The sequence below is a fragment of the Apteryx mantelli genome, chromosome 3 (genome assembly GCF_036417845.1).
Source record: "Apteryx mantelli isolate bAptMan1 chromosome 3, bAptMan1.hap1, whole genome shotgun sequence".
NCBI lineage: Eukaryota > Metazoa > Chordata > Aves > Apterygiformes > Apterygidae > Apteryx > Apteryx mantelli.
The window spans coordinates 110572858-110593901 of NC_089980.1; the positions used below are offsets into that span (position 1 = coordinate 110572858).

The 21044-nt window shown below is 38.0% G+C and overlaps 1 protein-coding gene across 13 annotated transcripts in view; it reads left to right on the forward strand.

Moving 5' to 3' along the window:
* KHDRBS2 (KH RNA binding domain containing, signal transduction associated 2) overlaps positions 1-21044 on the forward strand; it is a 513233-nt gene that overhangs the window by 177163 nt on the left and 315026 nt on the right. For all 13 annotated transcript variants that reach the window (XM_067294146.1, XM_067294142.1, XM_067294143.1 and 10 more), the window contains one exon: positions 16302-16448. In XM_067294146.1, coding sequence (XP_067150247.1) covers positions 16302-16448 — 147 coding nt within the window. The remainder of the gene's footprint in view (positions 1-16301; positions 16449-21044) is intronic.

A 21044-nucleotide genomic window follows, 5' to 3' on the forward strand; every position in this document is an offset into this window, starting at 1 on the left:
GACAGTACAAGTCCATTTTCAGAGCGTATGCTTTAAAGCACATATCATAGTTTATATCCCAAAAAGTAGTCATCCAGTCACAGCCTGGTGATTGAGAGCACTTAATTCAAGAGCCCAAGTTTTATATATAATTAATGGAGAAGTCAGGAACTGGGCCTTCAAAGGAGAATTGAGATAACCTAATCTGCTTTGTATTTTTCCATTCTCAGTACATGAATAGATGGGACCTTGGTAGGGTGCCTAGAGCCAGAGAGTAGTCAGCAGTGAGCACACTGACATGTCTGAAGTCGTGCCAGATGCAGGGTTTCACAACTGATGCTTCCATCCTGTCAAGATTTAGATGCTGATCTATCTTTTGAGCAATAAGTACCCCACTGAATGAAAAATGTAGTAGCCTTTTGAGACGTCTGGATATAATTCACCTTTGGTAGATGAACTTGCAGCTCAGTATTTTTAGAAGAGTAATGTAGTTGTGAACTGGAAGCAAGACATGCTTGGGGAGCTTGGCAAAGTGAGGGACTGTTTTTTTTCTGCTTATTTGGGGTCACTTTGAGGGAGGGAGTGCTCTAGTCATGAAATGAGAGAGACCAAAAAAGTAAGAGAGAACAAGCCTGATCGTGCCGGGGGGGGATTTGCAAAAAGAAGCATGCCAGCTCTGCTCAGTCTGTGGCAGCGAAATCTGAAGGGAAAACATGCTACCGCTGTGGTGGGCCTGAGCTAATATATTTGCCTCCCGATGGATGTTCCTGGTTTGCAGTTGCTGGTGGGCTTACGGTGGCAACACAGCTCGCGCTGTTGAGTTTATGCACATGTATTTGTCTCAGGCTGTGGACAGGGCATACATGCCCTCCATGACCAGGTGAAAAGATAACTCCTGGAAGGATGAGTTTGGGTTCTGGTCATCCTGAAGAGATGTTTCTGTTTATTTCTGGTGATATCAGGTGTCTTCAGAAGCCATTTGAAGCATGAGATTGCAGCCTGAACTGCTCTTTGAGACTTTGGGTGTGCAACAGAGCTCATTGCGTCCTTGCCTTTCATTTTCAAGTGGTGACAATCTTAATTATGCAGAAGCTTAAAACATGATTTTTCAGATGAAAAGCACAAAGGCAAGTGTATGGTATAGCTGTCAAACATAGTTACAGATTTATGAAGACCCATGACATCATATTCAGTGCAATTACACTAGGCTACAAAGGATGGGAAAGCTTATTCAAATAGATCATTCTAAAAAAGCACTTTAAGCTTTTTAAAGGTATGAGAAAGTCAGATTTTTGCAGTGGAACCATAACTTTTTATCAGTATTCTTTGGCTAGTCTTTAAGTCAGATTTTAAAGTCTAGCCTTGCACTGAGAGTAATGAGAACTCTCCTAGTGCGTCTGGACTTGGTACTGTTGCTCCTTGGTTAGGTAATATTGGAGCTTTCTTTCTGTTTCGTTTTCCATTCAGGAATCTTGTATGCCCACTGGTTTTAACCTCTCGTTAATCAAAGTGGTATTGATGTGTTCCTTCATTTAGCCCAGGTGAAGGGTGGCCAGCATGCCCATCAGATCTGATAGCCAGAGGGGAACGATACAGTCCCTGACACATGTAAGCTCTACGCAGCACAGACTATAGTTTGTTAGACAACTCTCTAAGCTATTCTGGCAAATTTTATCAGCAGTACCCACTAATAGCACAGTCTTCGTATGCCCCAGATGTTTCCATCTCCAGGCAGCTCTCTGAGCCCGCCACAGGGCTTCTGCCGCACAAGTTACATGTGCATGGAGCTGCCTCCACAACAGCAGTCAGCTGGCAGCAAAGCAGCATTGCATCGTCTGATGCTTGTGGCTGATCAGTGGCTTACAGTTTTTCAATTTGTCAGAAAGTGAGGTAAGACAGAGTTAATTTCCATATCAAACAATAGTGAAGTGCTGAAGTAGCTATCTCCTCAAAAGACAAAAAAAGATGAGAGAAAATCTGGTACTGTTCACTAAAACCACCATTATTATATAGAGCACAAAGTCATATCCCTTTTCCAATCCACTAGTAGAAGAAAAACAACGAGGCAGAGAAACAGTAATGAATGATTTTATTGATTAATGGAAGATACTATTAAAGCAGGGCTTTAGGTAGCTTATACAAGCCTAAATGGATAATGTACCAAAAAAAGGAAGAACATCTGAACAGGTACGGTTTTCTGCCTTCATTACCGCATACCATTTTATCTACACTTTCCTTTTAGCCCAAAGTTTCTGTCTCTTTTTCCCCGAAAATGAAAGCTGAATTTCTGTCAGTAGGGAACAGAAGAATTCTGTTTTCAAGTCACTTGTTTTTATTACGAACATGCATGTGAAGCAGCTTAAAAGGTTCCCCAAAATATACATTTGGGGGATTATTTATGCAAATACCTTTGACCCCTCAAGGGACCTGGAAATTAATGGAAATAAGAAAAATTAGATAAAATCAATCTACCGAAAATAAGCAAGAAATGGATTGTTTGAAATATGCAAACTATACTAATTAAATGGGCATTTTAATTAATTATACTGGAAACAGTAACAGAGGCTGCTGTGAGTAAACCATTAATTGAGCATTCAGATTCCATAATGCTGAGAAAAAGGGTTGTAAAGTTAGTGGATGCAGTTTTTCAAATCCCAGAACAGAATATTTTGATTTTCTAGTGCAGAAGACTGAATCTGAATTAAAACACTTGCATGCTATGCTTAGATTTAAAAAAGTGATAAAAATAGTGGGTGGCTGGCTCAAAAGATTTGTCATGGGTAGATTACAAAACTAGTTGGCAGTCACAGGCCTCTTGTACTGGCAAATGTGATGTTTTATTTTAACTTGGACAGTGTTTCTGCACGGGCCCTTTGTGTTGTGGCCTAGAAAGTAAATGATGCTCAATATCACACTTTTCAGTTTTTTGGACAGTGTTTGTGGTTTATAATGGTCTGTTTTGTGGAATCTTAAGCTTCTGAGGGGTTATAAAGCAAATGAAAATCCTTGATTTAAGATTAGTGCTTAACACTTTATAACAATGCATTCCCTAAGTAATCTGTGTTCACAAATTAAAATAAAACTTAAAGCTAACACAAGCCAGCACGTCATTTGGGAATGGTACGCTGTCAAAGCACACTCTTCAGGCCTGCACTGGCAGCCAGAGCCTCAGTGAGCCCTGGTTGCTGGACTTATGCTGGACTGCCTAGGTTTGGCAGGTGGCCCATCTGCTTCTCCCCATCACCCTGCTGGGGGTATTATTTCCCACTCAGCCTCAACATTTTTATATATTTTTTAAGAAACATAGCATATAGCAATAGCAACAACATTATCTAGCTGTAGGTAGTTAAAACAGTGTTTCCTTTTCATTTCGTAAAAAAAGTATACTCTATGGTCATGCTTTCTTCTTAAATCTTTCCATGCTCTTGTTACCAGTATGGCTTCCTACGGTAAAAAAGAAGAAAGCAGACTGGGCTTCCTCAAAGTTCACAAGTATTTCAATAAAATGTGCTGACTTAGGGAAAAGGGCTTTTTCTGAGCTTTGTAGAAGAACCCACTACGTTCCTGAAGATGCAAACATCTAGCCAGCGGCTGATCTCTCAATACCTGCACAATATGAAAAAATAGCTTTTTCTGTTCTGTTTTATTCTTTTTTTCTGTGTAAAATAAAGTTGGGAGAACCTCAGTTAGAAAAGTCTGTTTTATTAACCCTTATTTCCTGCACATTGTCCTGTATAATCCCATGTGACAGAATGTGCTAAGCACCACTTAGTTGAGTATATTTGCATTGTAGGAATGAAAGAAGAGCAATTCCTAAGCACAGAATTATATGATTTTCCAACAGTTTTGTAGTTTTAATTCAGCCCACGGTCTGAAACTATCGTTTGGATAGTCCGAGATCATTGTTGCATTATATGCACATGGTTGGTTACATTTATTTTCCATATTATTCACCCCAAAGTGGTGTTTAATTTTTCCTCTTACACACTAGGCTGCTACATTTGCTGATCTGTATTTCCACAGACACAGAAGAATGCAATTTCATTTCTCTGCAGCAGAAATGACAGTTCTTCCCATTTGTCAGTCTCCATGTTTCTGAGGACACAGTGGCAGAAAGATTGAAAACCAGCACGAAAGGATATTAGAAGCTTATACAGAGTCGTGGAAGTGGACTCTTGAAGGCCCCGTTCCCTGCAGGAAGGTGCTCTGGCACCCCGTGTGCACCACCACAGCCCGTCTCCTCAGGGTGCTCACCAGCGCTGCTGCAGGGGTCGTGCTGGTGTAGCTGGCTGAGGGAAGACGGGCTGCACTGGGAAAGGCCATTTGCCAAAACGCAAATGAAGTCTGCCAAAAGAGCAGTAGCAAAAAAGGATTGCCGAGAGGACTTTTTACTACTGAAACTTTCTAGCACAGAAATGCATTTCTAGCATTCTGGCAGAATATGATTGAGGGAGCTACTATGAAATGTGGCTTGCTAACAGTAATGTTAAAAAAAAATCATTCTGAAGAGAACTTTCTCACCAAATGAAGAAAGGAAAAAAGGCTTCTTTCCTTTCTCCTAGTCATGTTATATACAGGTCCCCAACTGGTGAAGTGCTCTCTGCGAGGATACAGGAGAAGGAGCATGCCAAGTAAATACATTTACTGTCTGGAGCTGGAGGTGCGGCAGCAGTGGCAGAAGTGTTAATGAAGGATGGGGCTCACAGGAACTGTAGCAAGGACCAGGGAAGAGAGGCAGTGCCAAGAGCTGGAGGAAGGAGAACAAAAAGAGGCAGCAGGCCCCAAGCAGGGCCCAGGAATCGAGGAGGAAAAAGTTGTGACAGTGCAGCCCAGTTGCAGAAAAGCTGGCAAGTATCAACAAAGAAGGTTGCATGCTCTGATTACTGCGTGGGGATCTAAAGCTCCTTTTTTGGACTGCTCTGTGCATCTCAGGTGCTTGAAGTAATGTACTGTGATCACAACTGTGCAATTGCTCAGGCTGCCCAGGCTCAGAGTGGCTGAACCTGTCCTTGCATGACAGATTTAGAAATATTGAGAGTATATGATTGGTAAACCACCACTGAGTAAGAATTTTAATTAATCAACTATTGTTACGTGGTAATGTTCCCACAGGTTCCAGAAGAAAGGTCAAAACAGGAATACAACGTGGCTTTTTCCGCTGGGAAACTTCATCATTGTCAAAACCATCTGTAACTTACGTAAAATGAAAATAAAACAGAGTTTCTCATAGTTAGACGTATCATCCCTCTTAAGTCATACCAGGATTTGTTGCCCAACATTGCTTTTGAAATCACCGACTGTTTCTGAGTGGAATACAAGCTGAGGTTACCCTGAAGCTGGTAATGGTACCATCTCGACAACCATGTCCGATCGCTTAGACTGGCACCTCATTGTTTGCTCTCTGTGCCACCAGCAGTGTAACATCTAGGTCACTTGTAAAATAGTTCAGTTTTCATCCAGCTTGCCTAATAAAAGCTGTTAACACTTGAGTATGTGTTTGAAGGAGAAAACTGATACATACTATGTTTCAGATTCATGCTGGTTCTGTTGCATTTATTTGGAATAGTTTAAGTGATGTCTGTAATCCTTCATCCAGTTTCAAAAGTGATGTATAGCGATCTTTAAATTTGTCTAGCCTGGCGCCAGTATTTTTTTTTTTGTGCTAAGAATTTTGATAAAAGAATCCAACCAATACTAGGCTGTAGCATGTTTACATTTGTACAGTTGCTAATTATACTTCGATTACTTCTTTGTTAGTATAGTTTTGGCACATCCAAAAAGATATTTAGAAAATATTTAGATATTTAGATACTCCCAGAACGAGATATATCTCACCCACATTTAGCTTCCTAATGTGTGAGCTAGCTCCCTTTTCATCAATGAAGAGCAACAGCCACCTCCACAGACCAAATCATCCAGCGTATCTTCAACACTTACCTCAGCATGAGATGAGTCACCCTACAAAAGTATCTTTCCATTGACAGCTCAACATGACTAGTTAGGCTTAAATATCTAGCTTTTGGACACCTGTGTTAGGGAACTGAAATGTTTAGCTATCCTATAACTGTCTTTTCAGACTCATGTTTAGCAAGCCAGAAATGACTTGGGGTTGAACATAGCTTGGTGGAATGTAATTATGTGCTCAGAGGGCTTAAAACTTGCCTTCTTTGCATGCATCCAGTGAAAAAAAAGCATTCAAATGGAAAATGTAGCAAAAGAAGCTAAGTCTGTTAGGAGCTGAAGCTCTTCTCAGTTTCTATGGGGCATGTACTCCTGTGTGATTTAGGATTTATTTTTGATTTTACTGTCTTATCACTTTAGGAGAGAAGGGAAGAAAAGAAGGGAAACAGGACATTTTCAGCATTTAATATCAGTCAGAACATTTGAGAATGCTCATACAACAATAAAAAAAAATCCTCATCTTTTGTCTCAAAGCTATGGAAAAAGTCTGTCATAAACAGGGCTGCTGTTCAATTTTATTTTATGTTCATTTGTACTGGTATTGAAAATGAGCAACAAGGGAGACCACAGGTGTTAAAGCACTGAAGAACTGGAAAACAAATGCAATGCTTCATTTTCAGCCAGAGGCAGGTTACAGCGTTCCCAGGGAAAATCCTTTTAATAGAAGGAAATTTTGTGGTAAACTGCTGTGACATTAAGCAGACTTGACTATAATTGATTAATGTAATCTGCATAGTATATGATTATCTGAGATACGGCTAGCGAATAATGAAAGTTTTGCAAAACTCAAAGCCTGTGCACAAGGTTATGTCTTCTTGCATAAATCTGGAAGCGTAAAGGGGCTTGGAGAAGTGCTTTAAATTGCCAAGGATGATCTGGATGATAAAACTTAAGTACAAAATGAATATTAATTTTTAGTGCAGTAGAATTAGCTGACTTTGAAGATTGCTGATATTTACCCTTTTCTGGAGTACACTGATGTGCTTTAAACAGAATTTTTAAATTATTTTACTTATATAATTTTGTATTTGTTTGGTGTACGTGTGATAGTGCAGCTACTGCATTCTGGTTTGGACACAGGAACAGTGCTCAGGGGAGATGGGAAGCTCTGGAGGGGGGAGCAGGAGAGTGTGCTGCGAGGTTTTGGAGGAGATGCTGTGTCTGCGCTTAGACAGTAACATCTTGGCGAGGCCAGTTCAGCACCAGTGACCCCTTCAGCCCTGGATAAGCTCCTCTCAAGTGAATGCACAGCTGACGTTTCCTTTGGAGCAATAAGAGAATAAAATAAAATTTGGATTGTCGGACTTCCCAGAGGGAGCCCGTTGTCATCCCCTAGCGTACTTTCTATTCCTTTCTATGCCTTTCAGTCCAAGAACTGACAGCAGAAAGTATTTTGCAACCAGCATCGTGAATATAACATGAGTAGAACACAAGAATAGCTTTGAAATGGCATTTCTTCAGGAGAAATCCAGCTCATGCAGTTTTGTAGTACAGCTTTGGCAAGCAGTTGTGCAGGACACTGTGTTCTCTCTCTCCTCTCATTCCTGGGACAGTTGTGAATGGATTGATTAAGGCTGAGATTATTCTCTGTGATACTGGGATTTCTGTGTACCTTGCCAAAGTGGCCAGTTTGCCTTCCAGTAGGGGCACAACATCCTTGATCTTTTTAGGTAAATAATTTCCTTTAAAATTTGCAGTGAAGAACGCTGGAGTTCCCGCTGGAGTCACAGAGCAATGAGTCCCACCCAAAAGCTGCCGTCACGCCTTGGCCAAGTTGTCCTAAGATAAACATACTTTTCAGAACTAATTTTGACTTCCTTTACTTTTCCTTTAGCAGTGGGACCTTCTTATGTCACTCTCTCATGGTTCAGAGTTCAGGTCAGGCTTAAACTGTGTAGTCAAGGAGTTGGATGTTACCTGAATTGTCCATGGTCTCACTACTATGCACATTTCATGAAAATGAGTGTTCTAGTGAATTGGTATTGTAATTGCTATAATCACTACTCATTAAAAAATTCAGAGTTTGCAGTCAGACTCATTTACGGCTTATATTGGACTAATCTACTGACAGTTTTCAATTACTAGCGGATTAGAAAATGTGCTCTTCCTTCTTTGCAGCACAGAGTCACCATCATAGCTGAGATGACAAAAATCTATTTGCAAGCTATTTTATTTGCATTCAGTAACTCTATGTCAGATATTAAAAATTATGATAGATGGAATATCACTACAACATATTCAACTGTTAACTACTTCTGACATTTTTGTGAGAAATCATCCAAGAACTTGCACTGTCACTATAATTTATTTGGCTAAATGAATATAATGCATGTAGTTAGATTTTCTGGATAAGATCTTAGAGGAAAGAGTAATTTTTTCCATTGAAATGGGAGTCTGTATTCTTTGTCAATATTATGCAAAACATAATCACACAAGGAAAGAAAAAGAAAGTGAAACCTGCAAAGTTTTGTGTGACTATGACATAAAATATCATTTGTAAAACATTAAAATTGTAGCTCAGAAAAAAAGATATGTTTGTGATGAGAGTTCTACACAGTGGTAGATGTTTGAGATGTTTGATTGATTTGTTTATTTCAAGTAACTTTCAGAAGATAGCATAATATTTCTGTGAAGTGATTTCAGATATTCAAACATTCTGGTCTGTGTTCTTACCATTAGAGATACAGTGCTTGCCAATTATTTAAGGCTCTTTTCCTCCTTCGCTCCACCTAATAAGAGTTCTGTGACCGTTTCTCTCCACTGATGTAGTTTCAGCATCACTGCATGAAAATTAAGGGGCTGTGGAAAATAGTTGTGTCTTCCTATAGTTGGTGTTAGGACCCTCAAACTCATTTGCTACTTTCATTTTCCAAGTTGTCGTTTATCAGAGGACAGCCTTTATTAAATAATTACTGGAAATGAACATCTGCCAAGTTGCAGGAAAATTATAATATAGCTTACCAGTCAGGCATTCAAATGCTGGAGCCATTGCCGTTCCCCTAACTAGGCCTCTATGACAATCAGGGAAAATTCCCTTTCTCTTCCACCCCCAAATAACCATTATGTGCCAACAAAATTTCATCTAAATCCCATTCATAAGGAAGCACCCCGAAGGAAGGAAAAAACCTTGTAGAACATGTCTTTGGATACGCACATATCAAAAAGTTTATGTTGCGCCCATCCCAAGAAAATTTGGAGTTTCAATACACTGAGGGAAAACAGTGACCTCTACAGATGCAAAGCTTTTCTTTGCAGTTGTTTGGAGATAGATCTTCCCTGCTTCATAGTACCATTACATTTCAACTTGGAAACCTCCTCAAAGATGGAGACATCATTAGAAAAAGCAGTGCAGAGTCAAATGTGCTGATTCATTCTAGGTTTTTAACCTTGCACCTGCACTGGCTCCCCAGATGCACATCATGTGCTTTGTCAGAGACGCAACAACGTTATTGTTCAAAAAGCCTAGCTGCATGTGCAGGTCGGCAGGGTAGCTGTTGCCAAAGGAGGGGAGAAACAAAACACAGCGCTCACGGCTCTGCCTGTCTTGCAACAGTTGTGATTCCTGAATTTACAGCTGAAAAGTGGCTGTAAATATCTCTTCTCTACACTCTTAGCTATGATTATAATGAGCAATCGGAGTGGCTGAAGTGTTACATTGCTTTCTAGATGAGCCCCTTGTAATACTACATTCGGCTCATGTGAATGCTAATTAGTAACGGCATCTTTTAAACAAAATGTGGAGCATAGTAAGAAACATTAATAGAAATAAGTTCCATATTTGAAAGATAACTGCATTAAGTGTATGCGCCTTTGTTATAGGTGTTGTTTAATAAAAATGATGCAGCTAAAGCATCGGCAAGCAGTTGCAAGTACCATAGGGCAAAAATATCTTAGATATGTGAATGATTTTATTCTTTAAGTGCACAGCGCATTACATCCAGCTAGATGCATTCACTTTTTTGAATGAAACAGAATAGCATAAGAACTGGCTTAGCCTGCAGGTCCAGTGATCTGACTGTTTTGTCTCTGAACAAAGTGGTAGTGAAAGCTTAGGACGGAACATAAGAAACAGTGAAAGTTGAGAAGTCTTCCAAGAATTAGTTGTTTAAGCACAAATGCACAAATGTCAAGATTATCAAGACTCTCACATTCAATTTCTCTTCATGTGGAATTTTTTCTGTATTCATAATCATCCTTTTCATCTCTATATTTTCTGGTTCTAATAATTCATTTTTTTTAATTGAGGCAACAGAACAGTTCTGTATTCAAGATGAGGAAATACTGCAGGTTTTACAAGGGCATAATGCTGTTTTCTTTTCGTTTCTTTTCCTTTCATAATAATTCCTAATAGAGGTTGTCCTTTTGATTGCTACTGGACACTGAACTAATTCTTTCTGTAGAACTGTCTATAATGACTCCAAGATCTTTCTCCTGAAATAGCATGTCTAGAGTCTTTTATTGTGTGTGGAGAGCTGTTTTTTATCACCTCAGCATTTTTATCACCTCTCAACTCATTTTCTAGATCACTTATGAATAGTTTAACAGAACATGTCCCAAAATGGTTCTTGTGGGATTCCTGTAGCTACTTCCCTAAAATAGACACCTATTTCTTAACTTTTGTACTGCACAACTTCATGAGCACTCTATCTGCAATCTTATTATGTAAAAAGACAGCAGCACTGCTGTTTTACTCAGTAGGAGTGTGTTCAGAACATCTATCTTATTAAGCCCCTCACTGGTTTAGGAATCCCAAAGAAGCTTAAGCATGAAATAAGTGTCAGATTTCTTTGGCCGTAGTGAGGCACTGCTGGTCAGACACTTCTGCGTCTGAGGAATATTACTGTTGACAGTTACAGTATCTACATATTTCAGGACTAGGCAGCTACTGAGTAGGAATTTAGATGGCCTGAATTTGGGTTTTAGGATCTAAATCATGCCTAGATCCTGGGTGTTTAAGTTCTTTTGTAGCTATAAATCAAATGTGTAGGTTATGCAGTTAGATCAGGCTAGGTTTGGTCTACCTATTTATGTAGGCACCTACAATAGCAATTGGGCACCAAAGTTATGCCTAAGTGCTTTAGTGGCTTTATTCTGTAGGCCTGTATTTGGGGAAGCATGCTTCATCAAATGGATAGTTAAGTATGCAGCTATCTTTATGTGTGTTCTTAAATCTTTCATCATGAAATTGGATTTAAATACATGACTAAATGAAATCCCAAACTGACACCTCAGCCTGCTTCATACTCAAAGGGCACACAGCAGAGGTAAACTCTGTGCTGACTGGCCTTTGGGAATACAATACAATTTTTTCATTATGCTTACACATAAAGTAGTTTAGGCATGGATTTTTCCTTCCAAATTTTTTTAAGGTAGGAATACTGTACTATTTCCTTTATGTGATCAAAACCAGACTCTTCAAAGTACTTGACTACTGCGCTTTTGAAGTTGATTTATACTTCAGTTTGAAAATATAAAGCATAGTAAAAGAATTCATTCAGAACTGTGAGAACTTAAAACATTTATTTTCACATAAGACCCCATACTTAAAAGCAGACTGCTCTCTGCAAATCTTAGGATATAAATATTCTGTCTATGTATTCCTTGAGGGGAAAATTGCATTCTTATAGGACCAATAGAAATAATGGTGCAGTAATTGCATAGAAGGAAAAAAAAAAAAGAGGATATTGATATTTAATTTAAATTTTCCTTTTTGTATATTTCAAATGGCAAATATTATTTTTTGATTAAGTACAGCTTTGGGGAGCACTGTGTATACTTCATAGAGTTCAAGATGAATGTTTCCTGGATAATAAGAATTGTCTATATTTAAAATATCTACTATTATTGTAGGTATATAGAACCTTCTAAATAGTTAACATAAATGCAGGTACTTCTTTTCAAGATAAGTCAGGTAATTTATCATCAGCCAGCTTGTTGGATTATCTGAAATATTAGCAGAACTTTCTAGTCTAACATTTTTATGGCTTTAAGGTGACTATTCAGCTTCTTTGTCTCTGGAAAAGGGGATTAAAATTTATAAAAAACAAGAAAACTTGACTCAATACACAATGAAATAAATAGAGCTAGACAGATGTAATAGAGGTAGTAAGATGATTTCAGGAAAGTGAGAATGATAGCAGGGGAAAAGAAAATATGTTTCCTCCAACCAGTGTAAACAAATCTATGTCTACTTTGCTCCACAGAATCTTATTTCTTCTTGTGCCACAGGCTCATTACTTTATTTTGACAAACACAGTAAGCTTTTAAAGTTCTTACAATGCCATCTCTCATCATAATATAATCTCTAGTCTTCTCTTATATTTTTAAAAACACTAAATTAACTGTATTTATCCTTTTCAACATACTGGTTTAACCCCTTTGGGTATCACCAACCTGGTGCAGTTGAACAAATCCTCTAAAATACTGAGAACCCCTTCTTAAAGTGATGGTGAGGTCTGGGAACAGAGTCTGTGCTAGTTAGTGCTTGTTACTTTGTGCAGAATCTCATCCAACGCAGTAGCTCAGGCAATCACCACCCACATTTCAGTACAGCCAGGATCAGTTTTTTAAAACCCCAGATTGACGTGTGTGTCAGATAGACATCTATTTCTGAAATCTGCTTCATTGAATTACCAAGCATATATGAAACCAGCAGACCTCTTCTAGATTGTGTATTTAGATTGAAAATTAGACATTTGTAGCTGGAAAAAAAAATCTCTGTATACCCAGGAGTATTTTTCAGACCTTCTCAGCAATGGCAATAAATAATTTATGTTTTCTTTCTGCTAACACTTGTAGCCTTGTATCCTGGTAAATATGGTGTTGCCGTCATTTGTACCAGGCCACAGGGTTTGTGTTAAGCTAGTGACACAGGCCTTGGGACTTGCCAGGCTTGGTCTGGACCTGCCTCCGTCTGCCTGCAGCTTTGGTTTTGCTTCTTTAGTTCTAATGGTAATAATGGGTGACTACTACCTATGTTGTTTTAGCTTTTGCCTAGATTTGTATGAGTGTGGTGTAAACTAATATATATTTGTAACTAATAGATAGAAATAGTAAGTAGTCATCCTGTGGAGAACGGGCTCTCTATGACCCCAGAACAAAAACGCACCGTAGAGGAGTATGGGCATGGGAAGACAGCAGAGGCCTTGAAAGCAGAGGCGCAGGATGACCTGGAAGAGCCTGGGGCAATAAACAACTTACCAAGGGCTGTTGCTGGTCATTAAAGGAATGCAACCTTGGGACCTGAGGCAAACCCGTTTTTTGGGTAACAAAGACAACAAAGAACAAGTATCCAGTATATATAAAACTTACCGTATATAGTGAATTTAATGTGACATGGATTTGAAGAACAGTGACGAAAGGGCAATGTGTATAGCTTGTTAGCATACCTAAAAATTACCCCAAGTGCTTCCTAGAGAGAGGAAGAAATTGTCAATGTCCGTATGATACTTCTTGCAGCAAAGGACTCCAGATACTGCCTTCCCACAGTCATGCCCTTCACCCAGACTGAAGCCATAAACCTCAGCACCCCGAGGGGCAGTGGGAGGGTGAGCGTAACACCAGAAAGGGATAGACACGAGAAAATTTGTTTATATGTCATTTTACCTGCGTGCAGTTTGAACTAGAAGCGTTAACATCATTGGAACTGGACTACTAATAATTCTTTGATTAGACTTTTAAGACTTTATTTAGCCAAAAATGAATCTTTGGCTCTGCACATAATGTATGTTCCTTTTGCCCATAATAAGAGTGTAACAGCTTGGTGGGAGTTCAAACAACCTATTTTGTAACTTGGATGCAAGAAATTGGTAATTAGCCTGTGATAAATCAGAACACGACATTTTGTACTCATATGAATTAAGGCCAAGTCTTCTTCCTAGAACTGAATGTACCCTGAATGCAGTGGTCTCCAGATTTGATCATAAGTTTTAAGGCAAAAATAATATGCATAGGAAGCATGTTTAGATATGGTAATTGCACATTTCTTGATCTTTAATTTACTGCTTGAGTTTTTCAAACTTTTTATTGACATTCATGTATTATACTCATTGAATGCCTTGCACAATAGGTTTGTGAACTCTATCTCTGCACTAATAGCTCTCTGTTCTAGCAGGTAATTTATGCATAGATCACTACTTGGTTATAGTCACTGGTTGTAGCTTCAATTTTGGTATAATCTATCACTTTAATGTGTTAACCTTTCTCCCAGATGTTTTATTTCCATTGCAGAGAATTTATATTTTTTGCTCATTTAACATTCACCCCAGCTGTTTGGGCTCTTTCAATAGTTATTCGATGATCATATTATGTCCATGTTCTTCTACTGATTTGTTTTTGTCTTCTTTCTCACCTGTCTAAACAAAAATATAATCTTAATACCACTTAATACCTCTTTGCCACTAAAATGTTGTTGTATTTCATTATGAAATGTATCAGGAGATAAATAAAACACCCTTGAATTGTAGAGGCCATATTGCAAAAGGCAGTGCTGAATGTACATAAATCTCTGTTCCTTTCACCTAAGTAACTACTAGAATTTTAGTGATGCATCAAGTATAGAAAAATAATTGTTGACATCTGTATCTCCACAAATTTACTCTGTTGTAAGCAGTATTCCTTTTTACATATCTATATTTAATTATGGGTTGTCTGTAGCTGACTGCAGGTGTTGTAAGTGGTTGGAGCGCACCCCTTCTCTTAGCTCGACTGTGTGAGTTCTCATATACTGAGCATATTCATCTTCCTTATTCTTCTCATTGAAGTAAGAATAAGTTCTTTAAAAGCAAGAATCAAGGGATGCCAAAGCTCTTTTAACTTTATTCTGTACTTGGCTGAGAACTATTCCCTCTCATACATTCTCAAATCATTCCTCAGATGCTTTTTGTTTTCTGTTCCTCCAGTGAACATTGTTTTCTGGCAGGACCTAGGACCTAACAGCTTTTTAACCCCAGAACAGGTACCAGTGAGAATTAATATCTGTTCTGGTTGACTTCCTATCATGTATTCCTATCATGTATTTAGTTCACTTACTATTTTTACCAATATCAGTGTTACAGAGAACATCTTGGGTTTTGCATTTGTGTCCAGATTAAAAATTAATAGGTTTGCATTTGTCAAACTGCATGCTCATTAATTTTCTTCTGTACCATTGTCCATTGATCCTATGAAAAATGCCTCTGTAACAACAGCACTGTGATTATCATCTTTGTCTATGCTGTGCACTATTCTTATATTTGCAAATTCTTGCAAGATATGAAATCTACTGCAGTTCTCGTATTGTTGTTCAAATACCCATTGTTGCTTTTCATAGCTGTATTTTTTACAATATAGGAAATTTCATGTGTTGTATTTATGATCTACATCTCTACACAATTACTGCTTCAGGTCTCTCTTCTGTTACTCTTGGATTTTCTGTCATTTCCATTTATCAGGACACTTTCTCTTCATCAGTCCGGACTGTGTAATTTTGTTTGCTATGCAAATTCCAGTTTCTAAAAATATTTCTGAAGACTGAGTTTTCAACTCAGCGTTTCAACATTTCTTATTGCTATCTTGTATAGTAATGACATAAATTTTGCATTATGTTGCCATAGCCAATAGCATTAACATGATCACTACTTTATATCCTTGCTTTTTATGCAGAGGTAACTGCTATGACTGTATATTGCAATTTACATTCACTATCTCAAAGCCTTGTATAAAAAGTAGATTGAAGTTTCAGAACATTACTTGGATGCAAAGTAGGATTATTAGGCTTATGTCATAGATGGAAAACTGGGACACGAAGACTGTCTAATAAAGCTAGGTGAGGTGAATCACTGTCTTAACTGGGGTACACAAGTTTGTATAAGTAACATATACCAGAACCAGTACTGAAACTCAAACCTCAAGACTCAGATAGAAGTATAAAGGCATACTTTCCTTTAGCGATACAAAAATGTACAGCCCAGATGTATTCATTAAGTAGCTCCTTTGAACTTAAATGAACAGTACTATATGCTAAAATGTCCCAAAGTGGGTGACTGGATTTTTATTTTATTTTTTGTGAACAGCTAAGATTCAGCCAGGCTAAGGCAGTTTTCGCATTATGGAGTTAATATTTCACTACTCAGTTCTGGAGTATTTAGCATTTTACACTGTGCTGATTAAAATCTCTTGTAGATGCTAATTATGCTGGATTTAGCATTCAAACACTCAAAAATTATTTTTAAATCTTTAAGTGGCTTGTACTAGACTTATTTTTCAAAGGATTTAAAAGTCTCCTTATATTATGTCCTTTTGTCATGTTCTCTGTAAATGCTAAATCAATACAAAATTAGTAGATTCTCAGTTCTAAAAAAAACAAAAACCTTTTTTCATAGGAGGAAGAACTAAGGAAAAGTGGAGAAGCCAAATACGCACACTTGAGTGACGAGCTTCATGTATTAATTGAAGTGTTTGCTCCACCTGGAGAAGCATATTCTCGTATGAGTCATGCCTTGGAAGAAATCAAAAAATTCCTCGTTCCTGTAAGTAGCTTATAGCATTCTTCTCTGACTGTGTGTAGTTCTGTTTCGTTAAGCATGAAAAAGAATTTGGTCTGTTTGAGATTTATCTCAGGGAGATGCCGAACAGGCATTTATTGTCACAGCTGATCCCCCAGTAGATCTTCTACGTTTTTTCTTGTTCCTTTTGTCTTTGCTTTTTGCTTTCCTTTCCGGGCTTTTGGAAGGAAGAGTTGATTTATTTATTTATTTTTCTGTTTGCAAACATTTGGCATTATTATAGGAGTACACTTCCAAGATTTTTGAATTTTTATATTTGTAAAAGCATTTGAGTGTGCACAGTGATTTATGTAAATACCTAGCTAAAGGAGTTAATGAATTTCACGCGGGGAGAACAGCACAAGCAAAAAATTCCTCAGCACTATGTTTCTAAACTGAAGTTTCTGTTTAGACAGCTAGTCCTGACTCAGACAACAGTTTAGCAATCTTCCGTTAGCTAGGGAAGTACATAAGTAAATATTCAAACGTTTTCTAAAGCTGGGAACCTTAAATACTTCAGAATTCAAAACGCTCTGAAATAGAAGAAATACAAAATGGAATAAAAATCTTTTAATTTCTATTTGTATTAAACATATCACTTTCTGAAATATTTATGTTTTTGTCTATTGATTTTCCTTCAAACACTCTCAATTCTCTGAAATTCTTTTTCTCCAAAATTATACAGTATTCCATGATATTTTTATACTAAAGATTTATACAGAACTTAAGCATATACATACTAAATACTAAATAAATGTTGCTTTGTGTAACAGAATGAAATAAGTTATAGCTTGAGGTCTGTTCTAGGTCTGTCAAGCACTCTGAACATGTTAGAACTTGCATTCCTACAAAACAATACAAAATAATGGGAGCTTATTTCTATCTGTAGTAAACAAATCAAATTGCAATAAATCATGTCTCTCGATAATGATGGAATGTCTATTAATACCTTTTGATCATATGTAATATGAAGCCAAGATCAAAGATGTTCAGATGAGGAATACGTGTATTTGCATGACAGAACCTAAACCTCTTATTAGGTGGGTTTTTGAGGGAAGGCAAGGAGAACGCATTACAAGTACAGTATTTAAATACAATCTTTAAAACTTCAAATATTAAACATTTTTAAGAGTACAAAATAAGTAACTTAAAACAGTTAAAAATGAACAGCTCAATATTTGCTTTAAATAATAAAAAATTTAGCACCCAGTGAGTGACAGTAAATCTTTTTAAACAAGTTGAGTCTTTCATTCTCATTCTCCCTTTTCCATCCCATTATTATACTTCCAGTCTGGGAACACAAATAATAAAATATTGTTTTAAATATTCTTATACGGGGAAATAACTATGAGGTGAGAAAGTGTCTGATTCGTGATTTCTGACTCTGGGCTGAACATACGATAAGAGGGACAAAATTAGGTCAGTGTGATAATCCTGGCAGCATAACATGGAATGACATTTTGGCAAGGATCTGCCAAGCCATAGCACTGAAAAAAATTTGTAGATAAATTATAGGTTTCTGAAAAACCCATAATATTGTAGCTGTGAATGGTAACAGAACCAATTACAAAGATTGCTAGTACTTTTTCTTTGGATAACCTTATTTCCAGTTGTTCATGAGTTTGCCAACTTTAACTTGTGAGTGAGATTTTCTATGAAAGGTACCTATTTAAAGTTAGCTTTATATGTCCTTTTCATTCTGAAAAAGAGCTACTGCATCATAATGTTATGTAGTCATGACGGTGTCTATTCCTATGTGCCCTTGATTTCTAACATCCGTTATATATTTTATCCAGCCTGAGAAAATCTATTCTGGATGAATAAGGGAGAGAGTAGCATGATGACAGTAGTATTAAAATTTGTGGTGTATTACTGTTCTAAATATTCGGAATCTGCACAAACATACATTTTGTGTGACATAATTGTTTACTGATAGGATTATATGTATTTTCCAACACAAGTATAACAGCTACACTGGAGGAAATATAAGAAACAGGTTCTTTGTTATAAGATTTTGAACTTGGTTGACATTAGCAATAATCACTCCAAATGTGTAACAGTCATGCTTTATGACTTGTTTGTTAGTTTTATCCCCTCTGTGCTTCAGTTCAGATTTATAACAATTTACAAAGCAATTATTAACTGGCTAGTTACAACATGTCAAGGGGTTTGCACTCAAAAAGCTTGCACGAGATAATTTTCTTTTTGTTCCATGTTTACAGCATATCTTCAATATGTTTTATGATTTTTTGTTGTTTATAAGACCTTATTTATTGCAGCAGTGAATATTGCATTATAGGAATGGAAGAGTAGAACATAACATTTTTACATATACCAAATCAAGGATGTAATAAACTATACAAATGAGTTTTCATATTACTAATGAATTTTTTAAAATTTAAGTGAACTATTGCCCTCAGAAATTACACAGACTGTTTGTATCAGTAAGATGGAGGAATGATAATTTATCTGAAAGTTTTAATGAGACAATTTTAAAATAAATGCCTCAAAACATAATAGAAAAAGAGAGGAATATGGAATAGGAGGGAGGAAAAAAGGGAATAAAAACTGAACAATTTATTGACTGAAGAAAAATTATAGTGAACAAGTACTTTTTGTTTAAATGTGATTACTTCGCTCTTGCCCAAGAATAGTATTAAAACTTTTACTAGCCAGGGTTTCACCTCCAACTCGGAAACAGCAAACAGCCCCTGCAGTTTACAGTGGCTGTTCCAAATGCTGCTGCATTTTCAAGCTGCGAGCAGCTCTGCCTCAGGTGGCGTGTTGGTATCCCGCCAGCAGGAATTTAAGTGAGTGGTGGAATCTAGAACATCTGCAGCCTTCAGGAGCATAGTGACTGACAAGCTTTGAAGGCCAAGCTGTTTGGTTCACCAGCTACTGCCTCCACTCTGCCAGCAGCTTGAGGTCTGTGTGGGAGCCGCAGTCAGGGCTTCTTCACTGGCTGGCGACTGAATTTTGCAACTGACTTCGCTGGATCTTTTGTTTTTTTTCTACACAATGTTGGCAGTGGTTTTCTAATTACTAGCTAGAGGTTATGCTCCATTATATTTTGATATTTACTCTCAATCTGAAAATTTGAGTGCGATGGGAATGTGACAGCTCAGAAGAGCCATGATTAAGTAAATGGAGCTGATACCTGAAAGCTGTGAAATGCAGCTGCCTTCTACAGCTGGGCTTTTGGCAGCCTTGCTAGGATGAAAGTGAAGACCAAAAAATGCTCCTTACAGCCTAGGTTTTAAGGTAAGGGTTAAATTGGAACAGGGGCATTGGTAAGGGAATTGATATTTAGATAATATATGTTATCCAACATTAACTCTGCGGGAAATACAAGCAGAAGGGCCAATGGGTTTGTGGGAGATTTTTTTTTGGTCATATTTGAAGAGCAGGAGTTAAGGCCAGGCTGTCCTGTGGCCGAGCAGTGTGGCCAGGGGGCTCTGGGCCAGTGGGGCGGGAGGCGGGAGCCGAGTGGGAGGCAGCCGCGGCGCCCGGGATGGGGGGCTCTCGGATCAGGGCTTTCGGAGAGATCGCATCCCTCGGAGCTGAGACCTCAGGTGCGTTCGGGGCTCAGGTATGAAAAGGTTTGGGATTACCACAAGGCTCCCGTCCTTCCTTCTGGACTCCCTAATCCAGGCCCCAGCTGCGGATGCACAGACAGGATGCATTTCGTCTTTGCATCTCCCCTTCTCTTTAGGGGTGCTAGAAAGAAAGTCCAGCGATGGCTTTACAGCATCAGATTTGATCACATCATTCTGGTTTTATACCTGAATATAGAGCAAATATATTTGCTGAACAATTTCTTATTTCTGTATAGTAAGGGGTTATACCATCTTTAGGATTTCCCTGCTTCTTAACACAAAATCTCCTTCTGATAATCATTTTTATCCCTGTAAGCAATGCATTTTTATTTGAGATAGTTAGCATCCCTTGGAGCAGGGAGGGAAACAGCTACTGATCATTCATTTTATGTGTGAGTGCTCTGTAATAGTAGGCTATTAAGTGGATAGGTTGCAGCTGCTACATCATGACCACTTTAAAATGTTGTTTACAACTGTGTGATCAGATGATCAGAAATTGAACCAATTACCAATTTAAGAGCTACTGCTCAAATTATTTGACCACATACATTTTTCTAACCCATTATATTTGGTCTAAATTGTTGCTTCTTGGCAGCTATTTAGAGCTGGGAGTAAACACGTGGTCATTTAATGTGGTTTGGTCGATGGATGATCATTTGCGATCCTCTGACTGTATTTTCTGAGTGTGTTTATCAGATTGCATCCATCAGGAGAGGCAAGGGGGGCTGCAGGCTGCTTCCCGCATCCTGGCGGGATGTTGGTGGCACATTGACGCTGATCTGCTCAGACGGGCAGATCTGCACGTGCAGCAACGCAGCCCCAATGATCTCCCAGACTTTAATACAGGAAATTCCTAGCACTGTGGGGCAGCAGGTGAATGCAGGGTTTTTTTATTGCTGTTGTGAATTCTACAGTGTCTTCAAAGCCTTCTTGTTAAATACCTTATCAAGTATTTAACCTTCAATCCTTTTGTCTTATATTTCTT